At 38.9% G+C, this 19085-nt stretch overlaps 1 protein-coding gene across 1 annotated transcript; it reads right to left on the bottom strand.

Annotated features, from left to right (window-relative positions):
• Window positions 1-1329: 1329 nt before the first annotated feature.
• Window positions 1330-18569, bottom strand: si:ch1073-184j22.1 (erythroferrone). Its single transcript, XM_053486581.1, has 8 exons — window positions 17551-18569; window positions 17145-17261; window positions 16889-17003; window positions 7511-7638; window positions 5589-5700; window positions 3606-3696; window positions 2726-2804; window positions 1330-2493 (listed from the first exon to the last, which is right to left on the bottom strand). The coding sequence occupies exons 1-8, from the start codon at window positions 17686-17688 to the stop codon at window positions 2395-2397; spliced, it is 879 nt and encodes a 292-aa protein (XP_053342556.1). The 5' UTR covers window positions 17689-18569; the 3' UTR covers window positions 1330-2394.
• Between the last annotated feature and the right edge of the window lie 516 nt (window positions 18570-19085).

Below are 19085 nucleotides of genomic sequence, written 5' to 3'. Positions count from 1 at the left end.
CACAGCTTGTGGGCTTCGTTAAAACATCACACCCCAGATTCAGACCTTTCTGACGCCGTGAAACTTTCCGATTGTGATTTTTAACAACATGGCATTATTTTAAATCCTACAGACATGTTGAATTTTTAAAGTCATAATTAAAAGTGCTTAGTGTCTACATGTTTATTATGGCAGTAGGGGAAAAGGGCAGAGTTATTAACCTGTCTATCAGGACGCTAAATCTGTAATTAAGGACTTATTACCTGGCTGATCCGAGGCTATAAATGCTGTAAGCAGGTGTAATTAAAGGAGGAACGCGTTAAAACCGACAGTACGTACAGTGGCGGTAACAGTCTTAACAGGTCCGTCTTTATGGAATGTGGTTTAGGTGAAATCCTCTAGAATGATAAAAATCTGAACTATCCACTCTGATTGGTGTATTATTAGATCAGGATTTTATTTGTAATTAAGATCACACTATCACTGATATCTCAGAAAAATATTTTGACATTTTATCCCACACTGCCTGGCCAAAACAATTCACCATTTCAGGAGGGTCAAATTATTGGGCTGCATCAAGCGAAGAAAACAACTAAGGACTAATTTAACACATTACAGAAACATGGAAGGATAAATAATGATCACTTTCACTTTTTACTTAAAAGTAAAAATCAGACCAATGTTTAAAAGTAAAAGAATTAAGAGCTGTGTGTCCATAAGAAAACCACTGGTTAGTGAGACGCATCAGAAAAAAAATTACTTCAGTTTGCTAGGGATCATAAAGACTAGACTTTGGAGCAATGAGAAAGGTCATGTGACTCGTCTGATGAGTCCAGACTGATCCTGTCCCAGAGTGATGTTATGATCTGGGGTTAATCAGTCGCTCAGGTCTAGACTAAGTAACGTCATGGGGCAATAAAATGAAGTCAGCTGACGACCTGAATGTACTGAATCACCAGGTTATCACATCTATAGGGTTTTGATTCCCAAGATAAATCATTTCTACACATTGTGTGCTGTAATCAAAGCTAAAGGTGACTGAATGAAGACTTAGCAGAACTCTAAATAAAAGGAAGGTAATAACAGTATCTCGGGTTTGTCTGATGGAAAAACATTAATAAACCAAATTTGTGATGAAAATGTGTGTTTCCAAACAAAGGTCCCGGTTCGAACCTGATCTGAGTGTGTGTGTGTGTGTGTGTTTTGACACTGGTGTATTTCCCCGGATCAGTGAGTCAATCAGACTGCATGTCTACTCACTCAGCTCTAATCCTTCCTTACTGTAGATCATCTCACTCTGTAGCCCAGGATTAACCAAAGCCTTGATTGATGCTAACATACAAAACAATGAAGAATCTCCAGTCTCACGTTCAGCGAGGTTTATTATTATTTTTTTATTAACATTGTTCACACTTGTTCGAAAAAAAAAAGCAAAAATAAATACGTATATATCATTTCTTTTTTTCCTGTTCAGTGGACCGCTGTAGCATATAAACACAACACATGAAAAAAAAATACATACATCTCTATGGACAGATGAATAAATGTGGCACTGTGTAATGATCCTGCTGGCAAGATGCTAAAGCGTCTTAGTGTAGATATTTGGGTGAAACGCGATAATTGATACTGACGTTAGGATTCCTGGAGTACTGTACAAACGCAGACGGGATACAGAGCGAGACCTGACCTGGCCTGGCCTGGGAGAGACCGGGAGCTTTTTGTGTTTGATGGTTTAATGTCTGTGTTTATGCATGCAGGGATCCAATCAGCCAATCCTGTGGCAGCACCCGGTGTAAATTCATGCAGATACAAGGAAAGGGCTTGTTCACATCAAACATCAAAGAGGAGAAAATGTGAGCTCGTTCGTTTTGATGTTTAGGGGCTTTCTGGAACTGCTGAGCTCCTGGGGTTTTCACACAGGGGTGTTCAAGTCAAACTGGGACTTTTAATGACCACAGAAGAGTTAAAAACCCTTTATTTCTCTTAGACTCACTTAAACCAGTCAGATGTTTTATTATTATTATTATTATTATTATTATTATTATTATTGAGTGAATCTGCAAATGTGATCTTTATTACTGGCTGACCGGACAGGAACCTGATGTGTTCTTCTGCTGGTGTAAGTTCACCATTTGTTCTGATGTTTGATGTGACGGAAGCTCTTGGGTTTCATGCACTGTGCTGCTGCCACATGATTGGCTGCTTGGATAACAGTGTAAGTGAACAGCTGTACAGGTGTTTCTGTTCAAGAGGCTAATGAGTCCATCTCTCTCTGTCTCTCTCTGTCTCTCCCTCTGTGTGTGAATGTGTCTCACTTTCCGACTAGCTAATTACTGCATGTCTGTCCTCTGTCTGTCTGTCTGTCTCTCTCTTTGTCTCTGTTTCCCTGTGTCTGTGTGGTTTGTCTTTGAGGTCTTATATTCCAAGAAGGATCCCAGAAAATAAGCTGTCTTGGAGAACTGTTAACGCTGATCCTGTTCCGTTGTCAATCAGAATAGACACGTACTCTCCAGCCTGCAGGACGCAAAACACACACACACACACACACACACACACACACACACACACACGCACACACACACAATATTCAGTGTTTTATGACGGTGATGTGAAATGCATTATTTGTGTATGTCTGGCACATCTAAGTGTGTGTGTGTGTGTGTGTGTGTGTCTGAGGTTTCACCCTCGATGGTATTCACCCGCTGTGTCAGTGATGTCTGTGTGTCTGTGTGTTAGTCATTCTTACCTGCAGGTACAAGGTTCCTGTCAGCAGAATGCTGAACACGCCTCCTGCAGGACTCACGCCTGTTACCGTCTCCAGAGACCTGCGGCACCGTCGTAAAAACAATTCATCACCATCTGCTTAGTGTCTTTTAGTTTGTGTGTATTTTTGCCATGTCTCATCATTTACCCCATTCCAGCTGTCAGATACTGGGTAATAAAGTGATTGATTGATTGATTGATTGATTGATTGATTGATGTGTGATGATGGATATTTTGTTGTGAGTGTGCTGTTGTAAACATCGAAACATATTAGGAAATACTAATATAGTTTTTCATAAAAAATAATAATAATAATAACCTGTTATAGTGCTCTCTCTATCATTTTAACAGCAGATGAAGTGTTTCTGCCTATAAATCTGAGCTCCTTGTATTAAAATACTCAAGTCAAACTGAGACTTTTGATAACAGTGTGGAATAACAGAACACAGTTATAAGAATAAAAATATATCCATATGATCCCCTGCTACACTAATGCACATTCACTAGTGCTTGGACACCATTATGGTAGATCGTTTTCTCAGTATGCCAGAGTCATGATCAGACTGCCTGGTTCATGTCTGAAACGCTGGCCTCCCAGGAACTCCTTTAATGGTGTTCCCAAACATGAAGAAATGTGGTAATGTGACAATGAGAAGTGGTGTTGGTGAATGATCACGTGTGTACGGTTCCCACAGACAGGTGCAAGGGCATATGGGTGTGTGATAGTCAGAGGTGCACATACTTTTGGTTAGGTCGTGAACCTCCATATGTTCTAATATTTGTTTTATAAAGTGGCTAGACGTAAATAAAATAAGTGTGGTAATTGGAGTACGTTGATCACATGACCGCAGCTTCGTACTCACATGTTGCTCTGACACAGAGACTCGATACATATGGAGGCCTTTACGCTGTCCCTCTGTCGCGCCTGCGTCCTTTTCTGACTCTCACTGGATTCTGAAAACACACAGAGTTTAATGAGGTATGTGCCGTGACGGGTGTAAAGACCACACCCTGTACGCCCGGGTTTTAACCGCGACCGTACACGAGCTTTAACACGCAGCATGACGCAGCGATTGCGGTTTGGAAAGAATGTGAAATATTCCTGGTATGGAATATTCTACTGTAATAATGTAATAAAGTTTAATAATGATGGCTATCAGTAGATCACAATCAAAGATGAAAAAAAAAACTCTTTAGTAATTATACTTCATTATTTAGATCATAAGAATAATTGAGGTATTTCTCATAAAAATATTGTTTAGGGGGAAAAAAAATTCTACCAATCCGAGTTGTACAACTTTTATTATCTAATTACATTTTAAACATTTAGTGCTAATTTTATACCCCTAAGTCTAAAGTTCACAGAAAAAAAAATCATAGAAAGGTGAGTTTTTATACCATAAATATGAATTCATAAGAAAAAGTAAAAAAATTACAAACCTTACTCTATTTAAAAGAATTATGCTGTAACAAAAATTTTAAACTTAAAAATGATTTTACATAAAATGTTTTGTAAGACGCGAAGAATCGTAACTCCGCCCAGCGCGACCTTCTTAACACGTTATATAAATTTACAATTAAAGACATTACAAACTTTAACACTGTCACTAACACGTCACGGTTACTAACGTGTGTTACTGTTTATAACAGCGGTGGGTCGTAACCAGTTACATTTACTCGAGTAACTTTAAAAAAAAAAATTACTACTATGAGTAGTTTTCCTGCCCCATATTTTTTACTTTTACTTGAGTAACTTTTTGTGAAGAGGAAACGCTACTCTTACTCCGCTACACTCGACTCGTTACTTTAGGAGATTTTCTTTACTTTTGCTATGGTGGATCTACCACATGACTGACTGTGTTCCACCAATCAGACGTAGCAACAATAGTCACATGACTCCGTTTGACCAATCAGCGGCAATAAAAATAACCACATGTAGTCACATGACCACACACAAACTGGCTGCATAGCGGGGAAAAATCTTCAGCCGTGGTAGACAGTGAAGGAAACGTGTCGCGGTTAGATTAGCTGTTTTATTTAATGTTGCAGTGTTAAAATATATAATTCGCAATTTAGCTAGGGGCTAAAAAATATAAGGTTCTTACATTTGTTCTGCTGGACACAGTTTAGTGAGACCTCTTCTTAGTTCTAATGTTTTTCTCTATATGTTGAACCTGAATATACAGTATAGTTTACACTGTTCAAACATCACGTTACCTACAGTAGGGATTTATTTCAAAAGATTTATGTTGCACAAAAAAAAAGATTAGAACATTTTTGTTTCTTATTCCTTAATTTGCTATTTTGTAAATATATTTAGTTTTATTTATTTATTTAATTAAATTTATTTTATTATTTGAAAATGTCAGAATTTGTACATTATTTTATTATTTGTCTGACTGCTTACATAATTTCTAATAAATAAATAAATCAGACTTTATGATGAAACAGTTACTCAGTACTTGAATATCTTTTCACTAAATACTTTTTATTTCTACTTGAGTAATATTATTTTTTTTTAAAATCAAGATTCAAAGAACTTTATTAATCCCAGAGGGAAATTGCTTATACTTGGTTACAGTTGCTTACAATCGTTTACTGGAGGAAAGGAAAATAGTAATAAATAAATTAGACAAAAGAATTTTTGAAGTGCAGCTACTCTTACTTGAGTACAATTTTTAGCTACTTCACTCACCTCTGATTTAATAAAATAATGATTTATGATTAATTATAAATGTTTATTCACTTCATAAATCAAGCCTTTACAAAATAAAAAGAATGTAATAATAATAATAATAATAATAAGCATCTTCTGAAATGATGACTACGAAACACTACTGACTCACCCAGCACCAGGCTGGCCGTGAGCTGGTAGAACCCCGAGACCGGAGCGGTGTAGCGCCCGCTGCTGGCGTTGAAGCCCTGCCCCCGCTGGTGGAACTGCTCGGTGTCTGACGGCTGTGAGGAGCACAGAGTAGAGAAAGAGAAATGACTCAAAACTGTTCCAGCTGCTCTCCTCCATCGCCAGCCCGTCTCATCCGAGTGCCAGCGGCTCGTTTCATTTCATTTACTTAAATCTGGGAAAACACGCTGAGGGCGAGGGCCTCATTTACAATGTACGGTGCTGAGTTACAAACAAAAGAAGACCTCATTATATAACGGAGGAAATATTAAACATTTCAAATCTGTTGTAGAAAGCCATACATTTTCAGTTTACAACAAATCGACAGTACTGGCAAGTTTTCTTGTGATTTAAACGAATAATGTGAAACAGATGCATACTGCTATAAATATAATCATTATATAACTATATATAGTTTATAACATAATGAAAATATAATTAAAATAATAAATATAATAAAATGCATTTATTATAGGCTAACAGTCTCTTGTTATTGCTTTCATGTTTTTCTCACTTCAAGGTTTTGACACAGGAAAATAATTACACTAATGATGAAAGCGGACTAAAAAGACTTCATGTGCAGCTCTTGAATTTTACTTAGAGAAAAGATGAGGATGATCGTCTTTAATGATTTGTTAAACAACATGAGGGTAAAAGTATGAGAATTAAAAATCTAAATATTTATCCTGTATGGTCAGTGTTAAAAACTTTGAACGTATGATTTAAAAATGCCAGTTTCGAGGTTTTATTTCCTAAACCAACAAACATTGTGTGTCATTAAACAGGAAGCAGAAGTATACACTTAGTATATTGATTGATTGATTGATTGATTGATTGATTGATTAATTGATTAATTAATTGATTGATTGGTTTACTTCCGGGCGCCAACACAAGTGGCAGCCCATCCTGTAGTCTCTTCTTTCTATGTTTTTTTAGTTCCGAGTGCTTGTTTTTGTATAGTCTGTACTATATGGAACCCATTTTAAGCAGTTCCACTGAAACCTTCTCATTTATTTAAGAGAAGAACTTCCACCGCAGGTATCGGGACTGCATTACGCCACCGAGCTAAAAGCTAATGTTTTCTGGAAATTCCTTTTGGGATCAATCCATTTATCTGTCTATCTAGAAAATAAGATTTTATGGTCAGATTGCAAGTTGGTGGAGAAATGAGAAAAACCAACGAGCGGCTAAAGTGCTGAGAGTGAACAGGATTTACGATGCGCTGAATTGTAACTAAGAATAATGTTGTCACATTGCACAGGAAGCTGTTAGTTAATAGCCGATACTAATTGGAACGGCTAATAGTGTTATGGTTACAGTAACACTTTTTCCCCCAGGCATTTTGGTTAGCATAAAAAGCCAAATTTACTAAGATTGTGACATTTAAGTTCTTCACATTAAACCAATTCGGATTAAAGATACAGAAAAGAAAATTCAAGCTCACATTAATTCATTAGTTCATCTTTGTGCAAAAGACCTGACATGAAGCAAATAATTTTAACACAGACTGCAGAGTTTAGTGCACACACACACACACACACACACACACATATACACACACGTTTAACAGATAATTCAGAGCCTGTAATTAGATGAAAAGCCATAAACATTAACAGGCAAATTAAATTATTGCCAGATTCTGAGTGTTCTTTCAAAGTCAATAATCTGACTTCACTAATAAAACTACTTTTGGATTCTGGTTGATGATAAAATGTGTTAAAACCCCCCAGACATCATAATAACACTTTTAAGCCGACTGAAGTTTATTCCAGATGTGCGGGGCGCCACGTGACAAAGTCCCTGCATTCAGGCAAGAAATGGCATGTTGATGAGTTTAAAGTTTTAATTAGAGTTTAGAGGACTTACACTGCTGAAAGGCTGGAGCTCCTGCAGGCTTCGTCTCTGGACCAGCAGATTGCGGTGCAGGTGGCTGTGGAAGGCCGTGGCCACGCGGGGGGGCTGTTCACAGAGCACACACTGGCTGTCCACCATCTCTGACAGCAACAAGGGGCAAAGTTTAAGTCATCTCACAAAAACACATCCCATTCACTCTACACTGCACTCACTGGAGTCAATGGATGAATCAGACCCGCACACATGATGTAACACACAAAGGACACAATTGTGATGGTGTAGTGAGTCAAAAAATTTGGCTAAAGTACTTATAAAGAAGAAGATACAACAAACAGGACCAAAAGAAAGTTGAGACGACGGCTTGCGTGACGTGTATGAGCGCCCCCCTCTGGTGAATGGTGACTAACAGCAGGCCGATCGCTAGTGCTTTAGGACGCAGCCATGATGATGGTGGGATAATTGTAGTAATGTTTATGCGGCCTGTGTGTGTGTGGTTTTGGACAAAGCCACAATTGACGATGAAGAGGATAATGATGATGATGATGATGATGATGATGATGAGCTGGTTTGTGGTGGTTATGGGGGGGGGGTGGGGATGGGGGGTGTTCTGTGGGTTTATTAATCCTGACTTCCACTATGTTTCCTCTGTAATTTGGTCTTGGTCAGTTCTGGAGATGAGGGAAATAAATCAATTCAGTGATGACTCAGGATTCTTTTGTGTGGCACTTCGTGTATCGCCACACTGCCTCCACAATAAATAATTTTGTTATTACTATTATCGTTTTTTATTATTAATATTTGTTTTGGCAACGGACAGTCATACATCAGGGTAGGGGAGCATCTGGGTTCAATCCTCCTGATACTCCACTTGACTCAGACAGTCCAAAAACATGCAGAATATTAGCCTAATTGGTGTTTCCAAATTGCCCAAAGTGTGTGTGTGTGTGTGTGCTTGTGTGCTCTGTGATGGATTGTCACCCTGCCTATAGTCCCTGAGATAGACTTCAGGCGTACAGGTATACAGAATGAGTGAGTATATGTTTGCATTCGTGGTGATAAAGCATTGCAGTTCCTCCACAATCCTACAGGTGGCACACTCTAAACTATTCACACATCATCCTGTGTGGTAGGATGGAACTATTTGAAAAGTTTGTTATGTTGAAAAAAAAAAATTTGAATCAAGATCATTTGTAGATTCTTGATACTTACAGAATCACAAAACAAATCAAATCGGCGCCTGTGTATCGCGATAATATCGTATCGGCGGGTCCCTGGTGATTCACATGTCTGGTCAGTTCCCACGCTCCAGCCAGCTCTCTATTGCCCTAAAAACACTTCCTTTTTTCAAAGTGCTGTGTTACAGGGCAGAGCAACACGGAGGAAGTGATGGGAATCACAAATAATGATGATCACGATACCTGGGTGCGGATTCGATTTGTATTGCGATTCTGTAAGTATCAAGATTTTTAAGTATCAATATACAGCGGCAGCCAAAAAAATGTATACACACTCAAAACATGAAAAATATACGCCTCTCTTCTGACGATCACATGACGGCATCAACGATGGTGCGACTACTGACATCGTTGGAGAGACCTAAGACCACACATCCCTACCATAATTCAAATTCGAGGTTTAAAAAGGGGCGTAGATAACAACTGTTGAAGTGTGTGAACTGTACATTGTTTTGGCTGACTTTTCAGATTTTGTTAGAATTCTAAACAAACCTATGAAATAGTTCGCCCTTATCATACAGGATGCTGTACAACCTGGAAGTGTGTGAATAGTTTAGAGTTGGACTGTAGAGGAACTGCAATGTTAACGCTTTTCCTAATTAGTGTTTATTCTATCATGAGGATCTGTCTGTTATGTTTCACCATTTTTTTTCAATTCTTCCTAATTTAGTCGTATCCAATTCCGCCTCAACTTATAGGGCACTATACAAGCACCATGAGCACCAGGTACAAGCTAGCGAGCACTGTTAGAGACCCACACACCTTTTCCACCAAAGGTAACCAGTTGCCAATTCAGGTCTTGTGCTAAAACTGGTTCAATAGCGAACCTAAGAACTGGCATTGTTTTTCCATCGGCTAGACACCATCGGTGCCTGTGCTTAGCGTACGTCTCCAACACAAGACGTTTCAGTCTCATATTACCATAAACTGTGTCCAGCAGAACAAATGTAAGAAACTTATTTTAGCCTCTAGTTTATTTGCTAATTTTACATGTTAAGATTGCAACAGTTTAAACTAACCGCGGCACGTTTCCTTTGCTGTCTACCACGGTAGTGATGGGTCATTCATGAGCCATTTGTTCTTTTTTTGATCGAATCTTTAACGTGACTCCGAAGAACGAGTATCTCCGAGAGTGATGGCCGCGCATGCGCAAATCATCGCAAAACCCTTGTAGGTTATGTACAGGACACAGAATTGAGCGATTCTTTCTCAATGACTCTTCTACTTCGAGTCGTTTGTTCCTTTGTCACGTGACTCCCATAGACGCTATGCGGTTGAATAGATTCAAAAGAACGAACGACTCGGACTAGAAAATGTGAGAGGTGAGCTACTCATTCTGTTTATTATACTATGTCCTTAGCTGCATCGTGATATTTTCATCACTGTGACTATAGCCAAGGTTTGTGTATGTAGATGTATTGGGGGTCTTTTTATTTAAAATGCAACATTTTATTTAACTTTTTATCAAAAGAACGAAATTAACTAAATGACTCAAAAAAAGATTCGTTCATTTTGATGAAAGAGATTCAAAGAATCGAGTCACTAAAATGATTCAAACTTTCCATCACTAAAAGACAGCACTACCCCTCCCCCCCCCCCCCCCGCAACACCCCCCCCACCACCACCACCACCACCACCCTCCACCTCGCGGTTAATGTGATTATTGTCAAATGTAGCGGAGTAAGAGTAGCGTTTCTTCTTTACAAATCTACTTAAGTAAAAGTAAAAAGTATGTAGCAGGAAAACTACTCTTAATTTTTTTTTTTTTTTTAAGGTATGTAAGAAATTGTAAAATGTAACTGGTTACTACCCACCTCTGCCTCAGGTTTAACATGGCATTGTGAGCAATTCACCTGGATTTATCGTTACTAGAAAGCATTTGAGCTGCCCATTGTATAATGAGTTTGTTTAAAAAAAAATGTAAAATTACAATGATGGTCACAAACTTGAGTTGTTTGTTGGTTGGATAATCCCGCCCCCAGCCCCTGATGTAAGCGGTTCTTTGTTTTAACCCAGCAAAGCGTTGGTGCCGCTATGGAACTGTTTTTTCTGTCTGAGGACCGGTGCAGAAAACAAAGAACCGGTTTAAAAATCGGCCCCTGAACTAGCTCCGGAACCGCCTTGGTGGAAATGTGGTACCAGATCCTCATGGGTGGCTTGTGTCACTGTGAGCGAAGTTGACTTGTTAGTTCATCCTGTTTGAACTGCAGAGAAAAAAATGAATTCTGTCTATAAAAAAAAAAAAACGTAGCCAGCTGTACTCTTCTCGCGCCTTATTGTTCCCAGCGTTTACATTCTGCGCCGTGCTATTTGGTTAGCTGTCAGCACTTCACACCCTCGCTGCCCTCTTAAGTCTTAAATACCGAAGATAATCAGCGAGATTTGAAACGCCTGAAATTATCTTTGACTGACGTTTGGCTGCATATAAAGTCATTAAACAATCTGTGCCTGAAAGGGAGATGTAAATATTTGGAGTGTGAGTGTGTATGAGTGGATGGAGAGTACGTGCGTGTGTATGTGTGTGTGTAAGAAGTGTGTAAGAGTGTGTAGGGGTTGAACATGCTTGAGTTTGCGGCGCCACTGTGTTTTTGCCGTGTGAATAAGAGCCTTTATGTTTTATATTGCTGTCAGAACAGCCTGCAGCTCGCTGCTCCAGAGCACAAACAGACCTGTGTCTGCTTTCCTGGCCAACTGCCAACACTCAGTCCCCACACACACACACACACACACACACATACAAAATGTGGAATCCAGGGAATTCTACAACAGGGCCAAGTCACACTGACGTCCAAGAAAATTACACCTATTAAAGGATCAAACTAGCTTTCGATCAAACATGCAACATTCATAATGAAACAAATCTACAAGACAATAAGTGTGACACACACACACACACACACACACACGAATAAGACATTATCCACTGAAAGGCTATCTGAGGTTTGACACAAAATTGCAAGTTATAACAAACTACAGTGCAAGTCCCAGAGAGTGTGTTAATACACATTCATCAAGGACAAATGTTAAATTTTTCTCCAAAGTTGTTGATTTATTTCCTGTAACACCGGCTCCGAGAATAGTGCAGCTGCAAATCATATCACTTAATGCGACGTTCTCATACAAAAGTGTGAATAGCGCGTATACACCGATAGGGTGTCGTATGCGACGTGACGGGTAAAGAGTTTGTAGAAACAGTTAAAAGTTTAAAGCTTAAAATAATCTGCTGATCTTAAACGTAATCAGCGATATTATTATTATTATTTCAGGTTGAAGCCCACGTACATGTCCTTCTTCACGGCAGAACTCTCTTTCAGATGAGAAATGGAAGAAGTAGATCAGATAAAGATGAAGTTTTGTCTTAAAACCAGGTTTAAAAAGGTTTCTGATCCTCTATCGCATGAAACATAAAGATATCACTGAAAGCCTGATTTCTGACCAAATTACAGACCGAATCCTTCTTTTATTTATGTAGATTCTTTGGTATTAAAGGTTAAACTGTAAGTTCAGACAGATGAGTTTACACGTTGTGGGTTCTCTGTATCATCTCCATCAAGTTAAAGACGGATGAAGGTGTAGAAAAGTTATACTTAATTACAAGCTATTATGGGAAAATAATCAACTTAAGCGCACTAACACTAACTCCGGGCTTATCACTGATTATTTTCCTATAACAGCACATCCTCAAGGGTTTTATTCATTTTGTAGACAAAGTGACTAACATTTAAGGTCCTGGCTCAAGGGCCCAGCAGGTGATTTGGGGATTTGAACCTGTAACCTCCTGATCAGCAGTCAAATAACTTACCCATTGAGAACACGAGGCAAACGCGTCTTGGATCGACAACAACTGGATGGTTTATTCATGGTTTTTATATTTTCGCTGGTGTTTGGTACATCTGTGTTACAGTATTAGCTTGTAGTGTGTGTGTGTGTGCATAATAAACCCTAACTGTGTTGACTTTGTACTCATCCTCACTGGTATGGTTTTCATTTTTCTTTCTTTATCGACTCGTGGCGAGGTTAAGTCTCTTATACGTACACGTTTCAAGGTGTAAAAATGTGTAAATAAGCATGTGTAATCATGTCTTTGGGTTTTTGGGTCAGAGTTAATCCCTGACTTGTGTGTTTACTTAAGAAAGCATGTGCACTGGCTCGTTTCTTCTCCCTCCACGCGTTACTCCACGTTACAACACGAGTTCCAGTCATTTATATTGAATACTTAAAAAGGCATGAATGTATCTAGGTTTTTTTTCTTGTTGTTCCTCCATGTTTACTCCTTTACAGGCTTCCCGTTTGACTTCCTAAAAGACCCAGTCATTGATTCCTATCTGCACAGACATGTACGTCGGCTGTTCCACACCGTTCTGCACAACTTGGCTCCTTCGGCCTGGTTGCGAGATCTTGGCCTTGAGCGAAAGCTTGAATTATTTATCAGGTCTTTAAACGCTGAAGCAACTTTCTGATTATCTTCTGGTAAGTGATCTGCTGAAATGCGGTTACACGAGTAAACCGTAAGAGTGAAAAAGCAAACCCTAAAGGGTGTAATTATGATCGCTCTGCTTAGATTTGTTTAACTGTTGAGGTTAATTTTACGAGGCCGTCCTGAAGCAAGACTGAGCTTCCTTTACAGTTCACGGTGTTCCGTTATAGGAAAACAATCATCAAAGGGTTAGTCAGAGTTACTGTTACAGCTGTGAAGTTTATTTTCCAAAACTAAAGTGTTTCATTTCTCTAACACAGCAGCGATTTGCCAATGATTATAAATGAACACTTTTACTCTATTTATAGTTGTGTTTTGGAACATCTCTAAAAACAAGCCAGTTCCTAATGACACTAAAGTCTTTCCATTTCAACCTTTTCTTTTATCTTTTTTTTCCAATAAAACCTCAGCTTGATACGTTACTAAAAACGTATACTTATCGAAAAAGAATGTCTGAGGCTAAACTTGCACCTATATTGTAAATCTAATGCAGAGCAAAAAAAAAACAAAAAACACAAAGAGATACAAAAATGATAAAAACTACAAAGAAAGAGTGATGGAAAGGTCCAGGACAAAATGTCAACAAAATTTGTGATGTAATAATTTGATTTTCATCATTACTATGTCAAATATTTTATGTTAAAATTTATTATTTCATAGTGAATCTATATAGTTAGTTATATATAGTTATAGTTTATATAATTGTTTTAATTTATTTACAGTATGTATTTTTTTATAGATTTTACTATTAAAACATATTTTTATTGAATATTACGAACAAAAAATAAGATTATTAATCATTAAGCATTTATTTCAGTAAAACAATAGAACAAGACATTTACCCTTTAAATAGTCCATCTTATATATATATATAAAGTTGTAATATTATATTAAGAAATTGTAGATAATTATAAATTCATTTAATCTTTTTTATGCTAAGTTAATAAAGAAACCTATACTCTCTCATGTTTGTCTGTTTATTATGACATATTTTGAGGACGTAAATGATTAAAGGAATTTTAAGGCTTTGTTTGTTGTAAAAGTTATACAGATTAATTGATATTGATACTAAACTGGTTAATGATCTGAGGCTTTGGTTTCTACCATCATGAGTCCAACTGTCCCGTCTATAACCCTGGACCTGCTCATTTCTTTCAGGAGAACTTCACCATCTCAACAATTAATCACTTTAAAAAAAAAAAATAATAATAATAATAATAATAATAAATTTTATCATGAACTATTATAATGAGTGCATAAAAATAATAAAAACATGTTATGACCAAAAACAAGCCCCTTATGGTACCGGTCTAAATGGAAGTAAATGATGCTTAGAATTAACCCAGGTTCTAAAGCCTATTGTGGTCCCAGAGCCAAAACTTTTACCCATCTCTCGTTTAATATTCAGCGGTATAAGCTGTATAACAGACTGTAAGTAAACATGTGGTATTGATTTAAGCTGGAAGCTGCAATAGTGCAACTGTAGAAACCAGCTTTTAGGGGGAAATCCAACTGTGGGCCGTTTTGAGATGATTAAATAAAGTCTCGATTCAATCAAGCAAAGACGCTTTCAATCTCAGCATAATGCGTTTGCTACTTTTGACAGAACGCCACGTTTAGCTCAATTACATTTCGCCGTCAACCTCTCTTTCAGATTTTCCCCACATTTCCTTGACTCAATAAGATTTTGCTGAAGGATACAATTATCTGTAAGTTTTTATGTCTTTTAATTATAGGCAGCGTTTTAGACATCACTGGCGTCAGACTTCATCAGAATATCTTACCTCGGGAATGTCACCAAGCAAAAGCTTGTGTATTTGCATAATCCTTTTTTTGTTGTGTGCGAAAAATTAAGCTTTACTGTCAGCTTATGTGTGAGTATATACACATAAAAACTCATTGATCAGTTTAACGAATTTATGCTAATTTATTAGCAGTTATTCAATTAGCCAATCATGTGGCAGCAGTGCAATGCATAAAAGCTGCAAAAACATCTTTGTAACTTTTTTTCTGGCAATCATGAGCAAGACTCTAAGACACAGTTGAATAGGGAAAAAAATATTTTTTAAATAAATGTTAAAAAGTAAAACATTATATTCTACATTCATTATATTAATTGCATGTAAAGTGAAATATTTCATGCCTGCGTTGTGTTCTTTTTAATGATAAATTACTATTTATACAGTATAAAATACTGTGTATGTCTTGGTCTAGGTCAGTACACAGAAGTGGAAGTTGTCCAGACGATGATCATCGATACATTTCATAAGCAGGGTCACAGAATAGATATTTTGATACACACTTTGTATTAAAGCATGTTCTTTCAAAGGTGACTGAAAAGGAAAAGTGTGGTAGAAAAAGGTGCACAAGCAACAAGAAAGACTGCAGGCTTAGGAAATTTGTCAGGCAAAGCGAACTCAAGACATTGGACGAGCTTCATTAGGAGCGGAGTGAGGCTAGTGTCAGTGCATCAAGAGCCATCATGAACAGCAATTTTCAGGAAATGGGATGTAACTGTTGCATCAAGCCACTCCTGAACCAGGGACCTTACTAGACTCAAAGTCCTCTTATTTGATACATGTAAATTTGCATTTAATTTGAAGGTCCCGAGGTCCCAGAGACTGGAGGGAGAGTGAAGAGGCACAGAATTTAAGTTGCTTGAAATCCATTGTGAAGGCTCCACAGTCGGTGATGATTTGGTGTACCATGTGTTTTGTTATGTCCAAGGTCAGTGCAGGCATCTACCAGGTAAGCACTTTATGCTTCCGTCTGCTGACAAGCTTTATGAAGATGCCGAATTCCTTTTCCAGCAGGACTTAGCACATGGCCATGGGGGCGAAACTACCACTAATTTCACAGACGAGCTGAAGGCTGCTATCAAAGCAACCTGGTCTTCAACAACGCCGCAGCAGTGCTACAGGTCGATCGCCTCCACGGCATGTTTCATTGTTGCAGTGACGTGTGCTAAAGGAGCCCTGACCAATTATTGAGTGCATAAATGAACATAAATTTTCTGAATTTCTGTATTGTAAATCTTTTTTATTTATTTATATTAGGAAATATCAAATATTTTGAGACACTGGACTTTTTATTGAGCTGTAAGCCCTTAAACTTTTAATCAATTAATTTTAATTTGAAGATATTAACTTTAAAGGCTTGAATTATTTTTTTTGTTTAATTTTACATGTAGTTAATGTACAGTTTATGGTTGTATGACTTTTTTTTTAACTAAATCACAAAAGAAACTGAACTTTTTCAGCATATTCTAATATAAAAAATGTCTATAGTATATAATGTCCTGTGATTAATTGAAAATGATGGGGCGTTTATGAATTCCGTACTTCGATGCATACAGTAACTATACAGTTTATTAATTTATAACTTGTACACTTCCATATACCATTCAGACACCTTTTCACATTCGTACAGTGTTAAAATCTTTTTAAAAGCCTTAAACATTTTAAAACCTCTATCCTTGCTTTCAGCTATTTCTTTTCTGTAACCACACTATGGCAATTTACTTGTCAGGACCTCACTGAAATGTTTGACAGGACTGCTTGACGTTAACCGAGAGTCGTGATTGGTCTGATCTCCATGCTGCCCAAGCTGGATGATCTAGAACTTCTTTACCAGATTTTAGTCATTTATATTTAAGATATATAATTAACATTGCCATACCTTTTAGTTTTACTTGAAGGTCCTCCAGTATCTCGTCCTGGTTGGGCATCAGCGGGCCAGGAGGACCAGGAGGCCCCTGGGGTCCGGGAGGGCCTGGAGGACCAGGCAGGCCGTGCTGGAGAAATCAAGAGGGGAAAAAAAGTGGTTACAACCGTTATGTGTGGCGATGAACTATAAATTGAGGACTTGGAGTAGAACAGGAAGTGATGAGGACATTGCGCAAGCATATCCAAAAGTCCCAAGCTCAGAACCTTACCTTAGAGATTCTTTTATTTTGTTTGGGCTTCTTGTTTCCACCCTTATTTGAGTTATCCCTGAAGGCTATCCAGGTCATGTGAGGATCAACTATGTCCATATCTGAAGACACAGTCTCCTGCGGAAGAGACGGTCACAAAAGTTCACCAATCAATCAGAGCAGTTGGAAATCCCCGTAGCTTTCCTACCGGAGCATGCATCAACAGCGTCAGGTATATATACTGTGACACACCACAGAAATTTAGCATGAGGCAACTTTTTCCATAACTCTGAAACACAAATATTACTGTCGCTTTCACTCCTTGCATAATACCGCATGCTCGCAAGATGACAAGAAAACCACATGAGAGCGTTCCCTTGTGCATGAACACAGGTGCTCGCCACATGGGCATGGATGCTGAACTTACAGGACTCTCTGTGCTCACGGAGTTGCTCTCATCATCGACGTCCACGTCCTCGAGGCTGTCCTGTCCAGCCCAGGTGGTGAGTAGGAGGCTCAGGAACAGGGGCACAAGTGGCCATTTCGTCCCATGCCAGGGCAACATGCTGCAGGGTCGGCGGGCGGTGATCTCTCACGTATCCTCAGTGTTCAGGTCCCATCCCACTCCCAGGATGGTGGAGAGTGATCTTTGGGCTTTTCGTAGTGTTTTCCAGAAAAGGTTTTTTAAAAGGATATAGCTGATGTGAAGATGGATCCTCAGTTCCTCGAAGGATTGATGCTTCTCATGAAGAAATAGTGCTGGGATGGTTTTAAGAAAGGTAAAACATCAATCTTTTGTGCGGTTCAGTCCTGGAGATGTGGAATATTTATCCTCTGCTATGCGAGTGGTGCATCAGTCCTAACGTCACTCTTTTGTCCCCCCCCCCTTCCAAGCTCAGTCTTGCCCTTGTGTCATCCAAGACTCTCTATGCCTTTTTGCTACAGTCTAAACTCCCTCAGGTCGAGCTTTGAACTACGAGTCCGTGTGTGTGTGTGTATTCCGTAAATACAGCATGTGTGGCGCCGCTGATGCGTTTGTGTGATGATTAGACGGCTACACGGTTCTGTTACAGCGTGACTGGTTGTGATAAAACCGGTGTGTGTGTGTGTGTGTGTGTTACACTTGCCCAGTGGGTGGGATTCCCTGTCTTAGTTACTCCCTGCTCTCTCACTAACCTTACACTCCCTCTGTTGGCTCGGTTCCTTCCCGCTCCATAGGCCCTCAAGTGATGATGATCTTATTCCCCCTCCAGACGAGCGCGTTCAGTTTATTCCATGTTCACTCTGTGTTAGGTTCCCTTTCGCGCTCTGCTCTTTTTAAGCTCCTGAGCAGCTCATGCCCCTCCTCCTTTCAACCCTTCACTCCTCCTTCCCTTGCTTATCCGCTCGTGAATCTCGATCCGTCACTTTGTCTCTCTGCAGCCACCCTGATCCCTCATCTCTCCCTCGTCTCACCCTCATCTTACCCTCATCCTATCCGCCTGCCTGAGCATTCCCAGCTCTCGTTCTCCTGCCTGCCTTGTGTCTGGCTCATTCCTTTGCCCCTGCCAGCTTTGTTTTTGCCCTCTTTCATGTACCTCTAGGTCCTAGTGCCTATCATTTGATCTGTAACAGTTGCCTAATTTAATCTCTTTTAAAACAAAGATCAAAGCCAGGAATCCATGAGCAGATTGTATTCATATTACCGCTGTGTTATTGTTAGAATAAAAGACTAATCCGTATTGTGTTTCCAGACACTGTGGGACATTTGGGTGGAGCAGTAATGTGCATGTCAGATATGCTGAATCCTGCTATCAAGGATGATGACATTTAATGGGAAATTTGCAAAGCCTTCCAAATAACCTGCCACACCTCCTCCTTCACCGGTCCGTCCCTTCTTGTCTCTGCCGCACAATAAACAGCGCGGTCCTTAGAGCAGCACCTGGGTCAGTGCTGATGGAACCTCGTTACATAATTCACCAC

Source organism: Clarias gariepinus, chromosome 25, assembly GCF_024256425.1.
Source record: "Clarias gariepinus isolate MV-2021 ecotype Netherlands chromosome 25, CGAR_prim_01v2, whole genome shotgun sequence".
Classification (NCBI taxonomy): Eukaryota; Metazoa; Chordata; class Actinopteri; order Siluriformes; family Clariidae; genus Clarias; species Clarias gariepinus.
This window is presented reverse-complemented; position numbering and strand designations above follow the sequence as displayed.